The sequence below is a fragment of the Heteronotia binoei genome, chromosome 1 (assembly GCF_032191835.1).
Source record: "Heteronotia binoei isolate CCM8104 ecotype False Entrance Well chromosome 1, APGP_CSIRO_Hbin_v1, whole genome shotgun sequence".
Classification (NCBI taxonomy): domain Eukaryota; kingdom Metazoa; phylum Chordata; class Lepidosauria; order Squamata; family Gekkonidae; genus Heteronotia; species Heteronotia binoei.
The window spans coordinates 129209728-129226704 of record NC_083223.1 but is presented as its reverse complement, the minus strand read 5'-3'; the positions used below and the strand labels follow the sequence as shown (position 1 = coordinate 129226704).

Sequence of the window (16977 nt, the reverse complement as noted above, 5' to 3'; positions counted from 1 at the left end):
ACACTTATACTGGTCAGCTGATAATTTCTGAAGTAATTATAAATGAGATGTTATCAACAGTCACTACCCATTACCAGTATTGCAAGATATCCACATAAGATTTTTAATATATGCATAAAATTTATATTACAAAATTAATGTATGCATAAAACTGCTAGTCAGGAATCTTCTTTCACTACTTATTTTTTGCAGTATGTGATGCAGTCTCATACCTGGCATGTTTACGCATTAACATATGCACATTAACATATGCAGTGGTATTTTAATTAATTATATCCAATGCTTTAATGCTGAATGATTTTTTATTTGTAATTTTATGGAGACGAGAGAAAACCGCTGTGGATAGTGCCAGCAGAAGTAATAAAAATAACAGCTGAATCCGATGAAGAAAGGGCGATGTCATATAATCAACTGCTCAAGATTCAAGGAGACAAAATGGAATTAAAATCTTCAGAAGAGTTAAATAATATGATTGGTTTCAAATGCAAAAAATTAAAAGCTTGATGGAAAATGATATTAAATCGGACGGAATTAGACGTGAGCAAACAGAATTAGAAAGAGTCCTGCTTGGAGATAACGAAAAATTGATATCAAAAGTATATAAATTATTATTGAAATGGTCTACAGAAGAAGAAGTAGTAAAGTCTCAAATGGTCAAATGGGCAATCAATGTGAATAGAGAAATACAAATGGATACGTGGGAGCACCTTTGGAAGAACTCGATGAAGATTTCAACTTGTCAGAGTATTAAAGAGAACTGTTTTAAGATGATGTATAGGTGGTATATGACTCCAAAAAAACTGGCTAGGATGAGTAAGAAAATGTCGGATAGATGTTGGAAATGTAAAAAACATGAAGGTTCTTTTTTCACATGTGGTGGACTTGTGAAAAAGCGAAAGAATTTTGGATGATGATACCACAAGAAATCTCCAAAATTTTGGGTTATGACTAAAAAAACTGCAGAGACTTTTTTGCTTGGATTACAATTAGAAAAATTTCCAAAGGAAGACAGGACATTAATTTGGTACTTGCTCTCAGCTGCTAGGACATTGTATGTGCAGCTGTGGAAACAAGAAAAAATACCAGAGAAATGGGACTGGATTATGAAAGTTTTATCGTGGAGTGAGATGGACAAACTAACTAGAACTTTAAGAGACTATGATCTAGATATATTCAAAAAGGAGTGGAAGAAGTTTAAAGGATATATGGAGAAAGAGTGGAATGTAAAAAGACATTGGACAATTTTTTAGTATGGATGAGGGAAAAAAATATTGAACTTTGATTATTTACTGGTACCTTTAGTATTGAACTCAAATATATAACTTCGGGGAAGTCAAACAAGGGAGGGACGGGGGATTGAAATATCATATGGGTTAGTACAGGAAATGTATAATTAAGTTTTGTAACCATATGTTATCAATAAATTGTTAAAACACGTAATTTTATATGTTGTTGCCCATGAAGATCCCATTCTTGGGGAGGGTGGGTTATAAATCGAAAATAATAAACTATGGCTGCGATCACACACACTAAATAAATAATGCACTTTCCAACTGGATTTTACTGCATGAACTGGCAAAATCGTTTTGGAAAGTGTGCTGAATGGATTGAAAATGCATTATTTAGTGTGTGTGATTGCAACCTATGTAAATAGCTAGTTGCCTATCAGCACACAAGAACAAAGAGCAAGGTTTGAAACCAGACCATCTTAGTATAGCCCTTCACAAGCAGTAATTATTACCTGTCTACCTTTTACTCCTAATTCTGCTCTATCCCCCACCTCCCATAAAAAAAGCTGTGTTTTGTTATGGCAAAAGCGCAACCCAAAGTAGTATGCTTATGATGACAAAGTCAGAATTACTAGTGTTCATTTTAGGGGGGAGAGGGACTCTTTCATTTTCAAAGGAAACATCACTCTTCCCAGACTGGGTACATTATTTATATACTCAGATAGGTAAACAAGTCACATCATCTTCTGTACAATCAGTTTTATGATTTATATTGGTCTCAATATCAATAACGGGGAATTACCACTTCCATGCAGATTATCCAACCTGGGCTCAATGCTGTTGGGAAATAGCATGGTGAATTGTGGTGCATTCATGTACCTTCTGGGGTTTCCCCAGATACTTGCGATCTGCCTCAAACCTGTTTTCCATGTATGTTTTGGGAATGATCTCAATTAAGTCTGGATGGCTGTGTGGGCTGGAGAACTCAAGATTTTCCTTCCCACTCAAACGGCAGCCATTTGCTGTCCCCCCCCCCCCACCACTATGGGGTTGTTATTTGTTTTTAAAATTTGCACTATAAATCATTAAATGAATATAACATTAGGTTAGGATTAGAGGCTAGTTTTTTGTTGTGATAAATAGGGATGGGCACAAAGTGGAAAAATGGAACTTTGTGAAGGTTTGTTGTTTTGGGGGGGGGGGAATACATGAACCACAAACCTCCACAAACCTTTCCATTTGATGAACCAGTTCAAGGTTTTTTAAATGCCTTCTCCAAGCTGTGCCATGGCAGTGCAATTCAGCAAGTGAATGGCACAAATTGAGGTTTGCAAACTACGAACCGCTGAATTTTGGTTCGTATTTCAGTTTGTGCCCATCCCTGATGAGAGTAATAATGAGGAATTATGGCCTTTGAAGTACTATCACCTCAAATCAGAAAAATGATTCTGGCATATATAAAAGTACCACTAGATATTGCAACATTTATGTTTACTGAGGCTTAACGTGCTACTACATTATACTAGATATTTGACACTTTCTATTTCTAACACATTAAAGGCAAGAATTAAAGTGAATTCTTATATCATCGGTGTTAACACTGCCTTGTTAGATGAAGTCTAACACAAATTTATATTCAATTCAATTAGGAAGTTTTATTTATTAATTTTCTGCCTTTTCGTTGTGATGGTGGTTTATAATACTAAATTTAAAAATAAAGCCTGGCCATACCCCATTAAAAGACTTAACAAATAATAAATAAAAATTCTGAAGTCCTCCCTCTTCTACCAGGAGCTGGTTTCATAGGATAGGAGCCACTATAAGGGGCGGGGGGGAAGAGGCTCTGATAGCTGCTAGGGGTGTTACTTTAAACAAAGGACCAGCGGGTAGGTATACAAGCACTCCAAAATTCACAGTTATTAAAACTCTTGCTTTGAGCTTTCAGAACTAACAGAATTTCCTTATTGTAATACTTATATGGTGCTGAAACACTTTGTCTCAGCAAGAAAGAGTGCTATGCTCTATGTTTAGTTGCTATAATTTTGGAAGGCAAATAAGCAGAAGAGTGATTAATTTTATAGATTCAGATGTACCATAGTGCTGCCAACATCTGCCTCCTGGTCTATCAGAGCAGCACATGGCACTTAACAAACCTACCCTCTGCCCCAACCCCATCTTCCTTTCTAGTAGCTTATTATGGTTTATTGTGGCACCTTCCCCATCTTTGTCTAGATCACTTAAACCTGGATCAGCACATAGGTACATTTACTGCAATACACAGAAACTGCACCAAAATGTCATCAAGTCTAAAGTCTAGTATGACAACTCTCAGCTCTGTATTCTGAACTGAGCAACTCCATTTCATCAAAGAAGAGGAAAGGGTGCAGCAAAAGGGATACTAAAGATTCTCTCTTTTCTGGTGCTCTCTGCCAGTGCTGGATTAAACCCTCTGGAGGCCCCTAGGCAGTTGAAATTTCGGGGGGCCCCTTGAAAATTATCTCAAAGTTGCTGCAGCCTGCAGGCATTGGTAGCTAAAAAGGCAAATGCAATTTGGGCTATATTAACAGAAGTATAGTGTCCAGACCATGTGAAGTGATGGTATCGCTTTACTCTGCTCTGGTAAGACCCCACCTGGAGTATTCAGTTTTGGGCACCACATTTTAAGACAGATATAGACAAGCTGAAACAGGTCCAGAGGAGGGCAATGAAGATGGTGATGGGGATGGAGACCAAATCCTATGAAGAAAGGTTGAAAGAGCCGGGCATGTTTAGTCTGGAAAGGAGGAGGCTGAGAGGTGATATGATCTCCATCTTCGAGTACTTGAAGGGCTATCATGTAGAGGATGGTGTGGAATTGGTTTCTGTGGCCCCAGAAGGTAGGACCAGAACCAATGGGCTGAAACTTCATCAAAAGAGTTTCCAGCTCAACATTAGGAAGAACTTCCTGACATTTAAAGTAGAACAGGCTTCCTCAGGAGGTGGTAGGCTCACCTTCCTTGGAGGTTTTTAAGCAGAGGCTAGATGACCGTCTGACAGCAATGCGGATCCTGTGAATTTGGAGGGGGGGGTGTATTTGTGAATTTTCTGCACTGTGCAGGGGGTTGGACTAGATGACCTTGGAGGTTCCTTCCAACTCTATAACTCTATGGCTGGTAAGGACTGGGAAGGTTATTAAAGAATTTGCCATATGCCACATATATGAGAATATCCTTATATTTCATGTTGAAGATGAATAGTTAGCACAATAGTGACTACCACAGAACAGAATTTACAGTATCTGGCATGCACTGGAAAGTAAGTGTGAAAGAGGAAGCCTCAACCATTTTGTGACTCTTTAACTACCCTGATTGCAACTGCAAGTAGAATAACCTTCAATAGATATGCATCCTTTTTAAAGGTAAGCATGCATACATATTCTATAGGAAGAAGGTGCTCTAAAACTGTGCATTGGTTCTCATATTGGTATGGGTCACATGTGCCCCATTTCTTGTAAAAAGTGCCTCATATTCAAGTGAGAGTATTCTATGTACTCTGGGTACTTTCTATTTTAAAACATTTATATCCTTTCTTCCTAAGGCAATCACTAACATATTTCTAAAGTCATCTTAACATAAAATCTGTCAGGTGTCAAAACACACACAAAAAAACTTGATTAAAATGTCCACAGAATCAAAACCATTTTGTCCTTCAGAAGACTAACAACAATGTGATCCTTATTAGCTCCACAGGGAGCTTATTCCCCAGAACTGGAGCCAGAACAGAAAAAGTTCATGAGCATCTGGTTGCCAGCTCTGTCACTCTCAGGGAAGGCAACACCACTGATCTTAGAAGCACACTGATGGCATGTGGGTTCACAGAGACTGATGTCTTTCAGATAGTCAGCATTACAATACTAATCATGACTCCTTTTAACATAGTTTACTAATGAGTATCAAGCAAGGGTGGCCAGACTTGTTTAACATAAGAGCCACATAGAATAAATGTCAGATGTTTGAGAGCCACAAGACATGAATGTCAGATGTTTGAGAGAAGGAAGGCAGGAAGGAAAATGCAGGGAGGTGGAAAGAAAGCAACTTTAAATGCATTCTCAAAGCCACTGGCTGGCTTGGGGAAGTGATTTAAAGAGAGAAAAAGCTGGCCGATGGGGTAGTGGGGGCTTTGAGAGCCACACAATATGTGTGAAAGAGCCACGTGTGGCTCCCAAGCCACAGTTTGACCACCCCTGCTATAAAGTAAAATTAACTCAATCCTTTCCAGGGCATCAGTATCACCTGTCTTGTGTGGGTTCAGCTCAGCTGGCTAAAACAGATGTCATGAAAGAACCATGCTGCCTTATTTTTAAAAAGCGGTTAATACAAATCTGATCTCAAATCAGTGGGCAACAGAGTTCAGCAAATATAAGAAGACAGCATGGTGACAATGTTGGGTGAACAGTGGAGCAGAGAATGTCAAGGGTGCAAAGCTTAGCAGAAAAATAACAGCAGATGTATAGCAAACTGTACACAGTTGCTGGAAATGGGAGGGGAGAGGGAAAAGGGTGGGTGGAGGATGAGAACCAACAGGACGACTATAAATGCTGTGCAGTTGCAGCCAACCAGAGTCATGAGCCAACCAACGTGCTACACTGGAGGTGGGTAGTTTTAAAAAGTCAATACAGAGCCAGCCAGCACGTTCTGCACACGCTATGGACATAAGTGTGTGTGTGGAGGGGGGGGAGTTGGGGGTGGGCGGCAGCACCATCAGGAGGAGGGAGGTGCAAGGAGGCGAGAGTGAGGGATGAAGGCCGCTTATTTGTTGACATGACTGCAGTGCGAGTGAAACGCAATCCGCTTTAGTCAATCCTGTGACTTGTGAGTAGAAGGTAGAGAGCATATGGAGGGCAACAGTAAACAACAACTAGGCTCCAAGCCCTACAAACAGCCAATCGCTTAGAACAAAGTAGGAGTCAAAGTAGCACCTTTAAGACCAACAAAGTTTTATTCAGAATATAAGCTTTTGTGTTCATGCCAATCACTTAGTTTTTGTAGCAGGGGCTGCACTCACAACAAGCCCTTCTGCCAAGCAGCCTCTTGGAGAAATCTGCAGCTCCTTCCTCCTCACAATGCACAAGCTCTCCTGTATCAGGCCAGGAAGTCACTCCAGCCCCCACTGCTCACCGTCCCTTGCCAAAGGTCTAGGCTGGGAAACAGACCAAGCTATACCAAACTAGGGTTGCCAATCCGCAGGAGGGGGCAAGGGATCCCCCGGTTTAGAGGCCCTCCCCCCACTTCAGGGTCATTAGAAAGCAGGGAGGGGGAGGGAAATGTCTGCTGGACACTCCATTATTTTCTATGGTGACTGATTCCCACAGGGCGACATTTCGCAATGGCAGGGTTGCAACCTGGCATCGGGCCACGCAGGCCTCAATGCCAGGCCGTGAGGCCTCCTGTCCCCTGGCCGCCCCCCACATCATGTCCCCGCGCCTCCCCCCCGTGGTGTTGCGCCCCCGTCTCCTCCTCTCTCTCTTCCCCACCGCAAGTCAATTTCAGGCTGCCTAACCTCCTCCCCACCAATCACCTGATTGGTGAGGAAATTGGCGCTGAGTGCTGGGGCAGACCAACGGCGGCTCAAATGGACCATGCCTGGAAAGGGCGTGCGGCTGCTCCCTCCCCTACACTTCCTTCATATCCAGGAAGTGCAGGAGAGGAAGCAGCCACATGCCCTTTCCAGGTGCAGTCTGTTCAAGCTGCTGCCGGCCTGCCCCACCGCTGAGGGCTCAGAGCCATTTTCCCTGCCGATCAGATGATCAGCGGGGGGGGGGAGTAATTTACGCAGCCTGAAATTGACCTGTGGTGGGAGAGGGAGGGATGAGGAGGTGGGAGAGTCAGCTGCATGGCGAGTTAGCAGTTTTAAAGGTGAGTTGTTCCCATCCCATTTCTTTCGGGTTTTTTCTTTTCCTTTCTCTTTCTTTCTTCCTTTTGTTCCTCCTTTCTTTCACTCCTTCCCTCCCTTTTCCTTCCTTCCTTCCTATTTCCTTTCTCTTTTCTTTTTTCTCTATTTGTTTCCATCTCTCTACCCCTCCCTCCCTCCCATTCATTCATTCTTTCTTTTTTTCTATCAGTCAGTCTTTTCCCCTGTTGTCATCTTCTTCCTTCCTTGCCATTGCTAATCTGAGTAAAGCGGGGTGAGGAAGGAAGAAGCTTGAAATGCCCTGCCATTTCATGTTTTCCCAGGCTGCCATTTCATGTTTTCCTTTCTTTCTTTCTCACTTTCTTTCTTTTTGTCAGTCAGTCTTTCCCCCTTCCTTCCTTGTCATTGCTAATCTGAGTAGACCTGGGCGGGGGGGCAGGGAGAAGCTTAAAATGCCCTGCCATTTCATGTGTTCCCAGGCTGAGAGCATTTTATACTTTTAGTTTTCTGCTGTATGATCCTTGTGCTTTTTCGTGATGTTTTATTTTTATAATTGAATTGTAAAATTCCACTATTCTCCTACCTTTCCTAAACAAAATATTGTAAGAGTTTTAGGCTTGTTTGTACATCATTTCCTGTCTCTCGGCTCCAACCCCAAATTTTAGTGGGTCATGAAGGAGAAGTATAAAAACAACCAGGCCATGGGGGGGGGGGGGAAGTTTGGGAAACCCTGGCATAGGGTATAATAGAGAATTGTTCTGCAAGTATCTGGAGCTCTGGGGGGGGCTCTGTTTACTGAAGTAGAGGCATCAAAGTTTCAGCATAGCAACTGGTGCCTCTCCCCAGAATACCTTCCAAGTTTCAAAAACACTGGACCAGGGGGTCCGATTCTATGAGCCTCCAAAGTAGGTGCCCCTATCCTTCATTATTTCCAATGGAGGGAAGGCATTTAAAAGGAGTGCAGTCCCTATAAATGTGATGGCCAGAACTCCCTTTGAAGTTCAGTTATGCTTGTCACACTCCTGGCTCCACTCCCAAAGTCCCCAGATATTTCTTGAATTGGACTTGGCAACCCTATACCAAACCCTCCTCTCTGCTAAAATGCAGTTAGCTGTTGTCTGCTGATATCTTCCCCCACAGCTCGCAGCTTTATTCTATGAGGCCTTTAGCTTGGCCTGGCATGAATGGTCCATGGGGGTCGCCAGGAGTTGGACACGACTGTGCTACTGACCAACGAAGCTTGGGCAAGGTGAGTTCGCTGTCTCCTATCCGCCTTCCTCCCTGCCTGCTTTACACACATGAGAAAAGGGAAAGTGGAAGGCGGAGGGGGGGCAGAGTTGTGCTGCCGGCAAAGAGCACCCCTGGAGTCTCAGGCTGCCACTGCTAAGTCTCCAGAGCTGAGGAAGCGAGGAGGTAAGGAAGTAATTCCGCCTTTGGCGGGGTTTGTATGCTCTCTGTTGCCGCTGTGGTTTAGTGGTAGAGAATCATGGCATGCAGAAGGTCTCCATTAAAATCCTCAATTTAAATTCAATTCAATTTAAATTTCCAGTTTAAACTATCAGATAATAGGAGAACTGTAAATTTATACCCCACCCTTCTCCCTGAATCAGAGACTCAGAGCGGCTTAAAATCTCCTATGTCTTCTTCCCCCACAGCAGAAACCCTGTGAGGTGGGTGGGGCTGAGAGGGTTCCCACAGCAGCTGCCCTTTTCAGGACAACCTCTGTCAGAGTTATGGCTGACCCAAGGCCATTCCAGCAGGTGCAAGTGGAGGAGTGGGGAATCAAACCCAGTTCTCCCAGATAAGTGTCTGCACACTTAACCACTACATCAAACTGGCTCTCTGGTGATGTGTAAAATCATTACCTGAGATCCTGGACAGCTGCTGCCACCCTGAGAAGACAATACTGACCTTGATGGGCCAAGGGTCTATTTCAGTGTAAGACCACAACATGCATTCAGATGAACAGGCTTGAGCACAGTTCTCAGGAGATCTGCTTAGGTTGGCACTGTTAATCAGATAGGAGCTGAAAGGATATCCCATGTTTTGATGCAGTGCATCTGTATATGGCCTTGTTATCTCCAAGGCAACTGGAAAAATGTTGATGAGTAGGCAGATACAAGCACTATACTTTCAATCACTACTCTCTGCAGCATACACTTTCTGTAATCACAGTCTGTCCAGCATTAATAACCATCTGAAACTTTAAAAAAAAGAACAGGACTATAATATTTAAGAAAACTAAAACTTGTATTCACATTTGGAATATACATTGTCTGCTTGGAAGAAAAGGAACCAGTAGCAACTACAGAATACTACATCACCCCTAGCCCTTCAAAACACATTCCCTGCCACTGACAAACCCAAGGCAGGTAGGACAGATAATGTTTTTAAAAGATACATAATTTGTTCCTTAAAACTGACTTCTTCTGCCATATTGCTCTTTCTAATCTTCAAAGGAATTAAATTTCTACTTCAAAGTAGAAGGATGAAACAAGATATTTACACAGAACAATATTTCAGTTAGATTAACTAGTTTAACAGAGGTGGCTTCAAAATAAATCTCTTAATTTTAGTGCCTAAGAAAATACTAGAAGATTTACATTCCAAAGGCTTTCCATAATGGTATTTAACAACTATATGGCTATTATTCATTTGCTTCTACATCCAGACGACTGACACTAAACTTTATCGGGAAACCAGTCTGGTGTATTTAAAGCCATAGTTAGTTACATGCCATGCCTACCAGAAACAGAGATTATCATTACCTAACTCCATGAAGCAGTGTCTTAAATGTTTTTAAAAGATCACAAAAAATGCTTTGATTTTTAAAAAAAAAAAGCTAAAATGCAAGACTGGAACCCCAACAAAACCCACCCTAAGTTTTATATATAAAAAAACCATTATCTGATTCAGTTTAGAGATCTGAATTTCCTTATAAAAACCATGTCCCAAATTCTCTTTTTTGTGTCCCTGTATGCCCATTTAGTAACACTGAGCTCTGAAGATAGCCATTTGAAAATTTAAAAGAAATGACTATCACATGTCAGAGCATCACATCCTTTCATGAAAGGACAAATTCCAAGTACGGCTGTTACTGAAACTCATCTAGTAAAACAGAAGAGAACAGAAATACAGTGGCACTCAGTCTTGCAGATTAGCAATAGCTGCATCCCTAATTTACAGACTTTGCCTTCCTCTTCAACTCCACTCAAGTTACTGCTCACCCTTCTGCAGCACTTCACCATCCCCTCTTACAAAACAATCCCACAGATTTCACAGACAGCCTGGTTAGCTCAATGCTGCTTTATTCTCTTGAAGAGTTTAATTTAGTTTATTTGATTTATATCCCGCCCTCCCCACTGAAGCAGGCTCAGGGCAGCTCACAACATGATAGAATAACAATTAAAAAAAAGTAAGAGTCAAGTCACACCTTTAAGACCAACAAAGTTTTATTCACAATATAAGCAGCTTTCGTGAGAACATGAAAGCTTATCCTGAATAAAACTTTGTTGGTCTTAAAGGTGCAACTTGACTCTTACTTTGTTCTACTGCTTCAGACCAACACGGCTGCCCACTGGATCTAACAATAAAAACAGTTAAACATTAAATAATTTAAAACAGTTCAAATAATTTGGTGCTGATTTCGCAAGATTTAGGATGAGAGAGTGAAGAGAATGGGGCAGGGTGCAAATTACATATAAATCTTCACTCACTTCCTAAACTGCACCTCTTCCTAAAATGAGACTCTCCATCAATAAGCCCTTCCTAGCAGCACTGGGTGACTGCTGACTCAAGATAGGCTACTGTTATACAGATCTGACCAAGCACAGCTAATCACTTCAAAAAGTGGTTTTAGACTGCGGTATACTGAATTGGCATTTGTTCTACAAAGTTCTGGTTGTTACACAGGAGTCAAACCAAAGGAGGCATTAATCCATAAAAAGCAAGCAGCAATTCATGATTTATTCTGTTAAGACTTACAGTACAGCACAGAAGTACCCAATAACAGAAATCTCTGCTAACTGACCTGTTAGGTTGTAGCCTTCTATGTGAAAATCCTTACTGGCCAAATCCAATGCTGAGAAACTTGCAAAAATTTCCAGCATATTTCTGCTGTAGTAATCTTTGATACTTCAACCTGATTTCACACATTTACTTATTAAATCCCTTAAACTGAACTTCTAAAGCAGTCTTCAAGATCTGGGTATTAAGAGTATTTTAAATTGACCATGTTATATACAATCCTTACCTCCCCGCATTCACCCTGCATTTGATGTTTCCTGACTGAAGCCTTACAGATTTCCAACATCGAGTGTTCATGGAACAAGAAAATCAAATACTGTACCCAGAGCTTAAATAAAACCTAATCCCCAAGTCTGAAGACAGGAAGACCATTTAAGTTGATCAGAACCATTAATACATATACTAAGAACAATAGCATGTTACACCTCCAAGTAAAGTTGCTCTAGCAGGAGCTCTGAAATCTCTTATGAATCTCTTATGAAAACCCCACCCCAATCTCTTATGAACTTTAAAATCTATTATTTTATATATAAGAAGCCACTGTAGTTAAATTACAATAAAATTATTAATTCCTCTGAGCATGGGTTTGCTTGCCAAAAAGTTCAGCACTCACAGTTGAATGTTCTTGGAATTTCCACCTCCTACTTTTTCTATTCTCCAGAGCAGCATGTATGTTGCTGTGGCCCCTCTAGCTAATATCAATGTCTCTGGTGAATTAACCTCAAGAGATGCATCAGAGAGCCTTATAGCAACTTTGGGCACCAAGGAGTGCTGAATTTCAAAAGCCACCAGCAGCCTTTGCAAATTAGGTCACAGAAACAAGGTCTATATCAGGGGTGTCAAACATGCAGCCCGGAGGCCTATCAGGCCCCTGAGCAACTGGCTGTCATCTGCTTCCCTCTCCCTCTCTCTTGCTTCCTTCTGCATAACAGCTTGTTTTGCAAGGCTTGCTCAACTGCTCAGGAGCTACAGAGCAAAGTCTCTATTTTCTCCATTGGCTGAGGCTCCTCCCTTGAGGAGGAAGGGGGGAGGGATAGCTTGCTTTGCAAGGCTTTCTCAATTGCACAGCAGAGCTACTGAGCCAAGCCTCTCTTCCTTCTATTGGCTGAGGCGCCTCCCCCTCTTGGCCCCCTGGGGAAGGAAGGAAAGAGCCCAAGCTTCCTTTGTCCATTTTCCTGGATCCCATGGGAGAGATACAAAGAGAGCAGCTTTAAGGCCAACAAGTGCTAATAAGCATGTTTTATTTTAACTTTTTAAAATCTGTAATTGTGTTTGTCTGTATCCTTTATAAAGTTTATATCTCTGCTACCTAATCTTAAATAGGTACATACATGGCCCAGCCCGTCATGACTCGGCCCAACAAGGTCTCATTTATGTCAGGCTCGGCCCTCATAACAAATGAGTTCAACACTCCTGGATAGACTCTGGACTACTGACCATCACCCTACAGTTTTTGATTTTTAGTTAAGTTTTTAAAAAGTATTCCTGTGGATTGACAAACAACTGCTATGAGAATAGTGGTCATTCCTCTGAAGAACACACAAATGTACCAATACCACAACACAAGTCTAAACTTTGAGTTTCTCTGTGAATATACTAGAGAGGAATGTACACTATTAGGATGAATTTACTGTTTACATTTTCCTGTACCCGTTTAAACAATTACCTGCACCACTTGCGGTGAGCAAACAGGCAAAGTGTTACCTAGCTTTGTTTCTAGAGATCAAACATAAGCATAGGCATCTCTTTAGTGATGCTCCTTGCTGGTTAAGCTGCATACTGCACTGGTGCTTCACCAATATATACCGAAGTACAGTAACTGACCTATAAAACACAGTTCCTGACATTTCTAGTATTTGAAGGAGAGAAACAAATCCATGATTAGAGAGATCCAACAATTCTGTAGCACTCCACAATGAAGAACAATAATTGGTATGTCTTACCATGTGTAGCTTAACACTTCAGAACTAATAAAGGAGCTGTCTTGTAGATCAGATTCTCTGAACAAGACATGACCAAAATACATCAATCTTGCCAGTATTGCTATTACATTTTCTTTTCTTCTATCAAGGAAGATAGCAAACACTCATTCAAAAAATATTAAGTTCTGAGCCAAGTCATTGGTTTTAAAAAAATGTTCAAGTTAAAAACAAACAAAACCTGCTATGTGCAGTGTTAAACAACTCCATAACTGCTTCTCTTAAACTTTTAAGAGACCCAGGAAGCCGAACAGCTGTCATGAAAGAATCTCTACACTTCCATATTTATGTGACTAGGCACTGTTAGACAGTGCCAGCAATGGCATATTGTTACATGGCTGAAACAGAAGATAGCCTATATTAAACTATGCTGTTTCTTGCAGTTACCTCCAGTACTTTTTCCTATACCACTCTGAGCAAGAAAAATGTTTCCATATTAATAACTACTTTGTTAATTCAACCAAGGTATAAAATATATGGAAAGTTATAGCCTTTGTTTTGAATAGCCTACCAAAAAACAGTCATATTTTATACACATATTGTTTTAAAGTCTAGTAATCTTAAGCCAATCATTTTACATGCCACAATTTGAAACAGCATGGTAAGCGTCCATGTTAGAACACGCTATCCAGTACAGCATTCTCAGCTTATGTACAAGGAAGCCAAATTTAAGGGTAGAGTAGGAGTGACTGGTCTGGCTTGCTGAAATCAGTCCCTTGAGTCTAAAGGTGAGTACCTAGCTAACTTAACAAATACTCAAAAGTTTTTTGACAGTGCAATAATTCTTAAAAGGTGAGAATACTGACAGTTTTGCAGCAGCTTGCAAATTACTTTTCAATAGTTTAAATAGTTCCCATTCATCCCTCTCTCTGCAAGATGCACCTGTTAGTTCCAATATAGTTTTTCTGCCCAATTGGAGGGGGGGGGGGATGCCAAATCCATCACTGAGTGATGGGCAACATAACAAGGGGGGTGGAATCCCCATTTTAGTCAACCATTACCAAATGATTTACAATTCCCATGGCAGAGCAATATGAAAGCTTGCAAAAAGACTTAAATTCATGTTTTAAAACGTAAGTCCACTTCCCTTTCAGAAGGTCATACTTCTCCATAGCAGTGATGTAACTGAAGAAAAATTGCCATGTCAAAAGCTCTGCTGCTTATAATTACCATGGATTTAGAAGAAAGCACTACTTATTGAAAAATGTAAATAACACAGATCATAATGCATAGTTTTTATTTTAGACATCCAGACCACAGCACCACCAGATGATAATGCTACATGCTATTTTGCCATGCTAAAGAATTCAGGACCTGTGAGGACTTTTCCTCTCTACTGAGCACTTGGTAGCTATATAGCATACAGAAAATTCAATTTAAAAAAAGCATCTCCAACCCCACAAACCCATCAATCACTACCAGCAAAGGAGGAAGAGTTTCTAACAGTCATACAGTGGATAAGAAAATAGGAACTCCTAAGAAACTTTCAGCTTCAGTGAATGAAAACTGCTGCCCAGGCTTAATATTTGAGCTACTAAACCTCATCAGGGTCTCTACATGGATGAAAAGAAGCCCTCAGATTTCAAAGAGTTAGCTAAGTCCCTCTGTTTAGCAAAATAAAGCAAGAATCCAGTATCACTTTAAAGACCAACATTTATTTCAATGTAAGTGTCCGTGTGTCACAGCATCCTTTACTCCAGAACTACATTATCCTGCAAGCACGGGGTACATTTACACACATATGCTCAGCTCTGAGCTGCAGGTTAGACTAAGAAATAGCCAACATCATCTAATTAGTTGCATGATAGTACAGGAATGTCAATGTAAATCAACTCCATTAAACATACCACACTGTCCAGCCACTCTTTACCAGCAAATTTAAACCCAGCAACGTACACCACCATAAGCAAAAAAACGACTGCTTCGGAGCATATGCAGAGAATTAATTTCCGTAGGAGTCAAGCGGCTCACAGATAACGAACCCGAGAGAAAGGTGACGGTCTGATCTTGAGCAGCTCTTTCCCCCCAGGTTTAACTGCGCTGCCTGTGCTCTCAGGCCTTCCCCTCTCGCTTCCTCACCTGCGATATCCCAAAGCTGCAGCCGCACCAGGGTCTTGCTGTCCCAATTGAGAACTTTGAGGGCGAAGTCTACGCCGATAGTGGCCCGGTAATGCTGAGAGAAGAGCTGGTGGACGTAACGCTTGATAATACTCGTCTTGCCCACGCCCAGCTCACCGATGACCAGGATTTTGAAGAGATGTTCCCGGCATTCCCCCGCTCCAGTGGAACCCCCGCCGCTTCTCTCCCCTCCTGCCATTCTCATGTTGCCTGCCTGCAACCTCCCAGTCGCTTCTCGTCCTCTCAAGGGAGCCTGGAGACAAGAGGGAGCGGGAAAAGGCTGGCTGGCCGCCAGTCGCTTGGTGACTTCCCTGTCTGTACTACTAAAGAAACTTTCTTTGTCCCACTTCTGTCTTCGGCGGGAAGGTGCTTCTGCTACAGACGGGACGGGAGGGGGGGGGGGGGAGAAAAGGAGAAGAGGGGAACCACCTGACTTCAGTCACAGGACACGGAAACCCTGCAAGTTACAAAACTCCAGTGAAGGGAGGAGGCAGTGAGAAAGGAGGAGCTGGCTTAGATCATACTCTTATTCTTCCTACGGCGCTGTTTCCCCCTCCTTCCCTTCTGCGAGACCTTTAGTTATAGTAAAACGCCTTTCTTGCTTAGCTGCTGAATTTCCTCTTCTTATAGGTCTGTCTTCATTGCACTTCTTGGCTATTGGCCTTCCACTTCCTTTCTTCCCAGGCCCTGCCCTTCCCGCTGAGGCGGTCATACTTTTAGTGATATGAGCTCCCCATTTTTCCCGGCGGGATTGGTTTGCCTGTCCACATCCAATCCTGTGGCAGGCAGAGAGCCAGAGGCAAAGCTTTACTCCGTCATGGGGGGCGGAGGGGTGCATTACAAAACCCCTCGTCGCCGCCACTCCTAGGAAAGTCATGAAAAAGGGGCTTTCTTACGGAAGGCTAGCTGGAGATTGCGGCCGAAGGCTTGGGTGACTTAGAAACAGGAACAAAAGGGGGAAGGAGGGTCCGCATATTGCTTTTATGCGTTTCTGTTTTGCCCATCCCCCATTTTCGCTGCAATTCATCTCTGTTAGAAGCCATCCTAGAAGCAGGTTCTGAATTAGGGTTGCCAGGTCTAGGTTGGGAAATACCTGGAGACTTCGGGGGGAGGGGGTAGATCCAGGAGAGGGAAGGGGCTGCAGCAGGTACAGTGCCATAGTCTACCCGACCAAGCAGCCATTTTCTCCGAGGGAGCTGATCTCTGCCAGCTATATATCAGTTGTAAAAGCGGGAGATCTCCAGGCCCCACCTAGAGGCTGGATATCTAATTCTGAATGGGCGTTTATGCATAGGTGCTTCGTGCTTCCAGTCTCTCAGCTTTTCTGTTGGGTCAGAAATAGAAGTTTTGTATTTTCCAGGTACCAGTGGAGTTTTTCCTGATATTAAGAATTTGAGAGTAGAAAATGTATGTGTGACGGAGCCGCAATAGTTAGTTCTAATTTTCAGTTAGACTTAAATTTATAACTGAATTAGAGTTAAGACCATAAGCAGCATGATCCATTCTTAACAGTATTTACTCAGAAGTAAATTCAAGTGGGTAGACGTGTTTGTAGCAGTAAGGTAAATCTAGGATTATATTTTGAGGAACAAATGACGTATTTCCTGACTACTTCAAACTAGTGATCACTATGACATCTCACTTTAAAAAGAGGACATCTTGTAACCCTAGTAAATCAAGACTTCAGTGCAATTTCAGAGATTAACAAAATATATTCTAGGTTAGCATAAAAGTGT

The 16977-nt window shown here is 41.9% G+C and overlaps 1 protein-coding gene across 1 annotated transcript in view; it reads right to left on the bottom strand.

Annotated features, from left to right (window-relative positions):
• RAB32 (RAB32, member RAS oncogene family) overlaps window positions 1–15914 on the bottom strand; it is a 40831-nt gene extending 24917 nt beyond the window's left edge. The window contains exon 1 of the mRNA XM_060240704.1: window positions 15203–15914. Coding sequence (XP_060096687.1) covers window positions 15203–15446 — 244 coding nt within the window. The 5' untranslated portion in view covers window positions 15447–15914. The remainder of the gene's footprint in view (window positions 1–15202) is intronic.
• Window positions 15915–16977: the final 1063 nt, after the last annotated feature.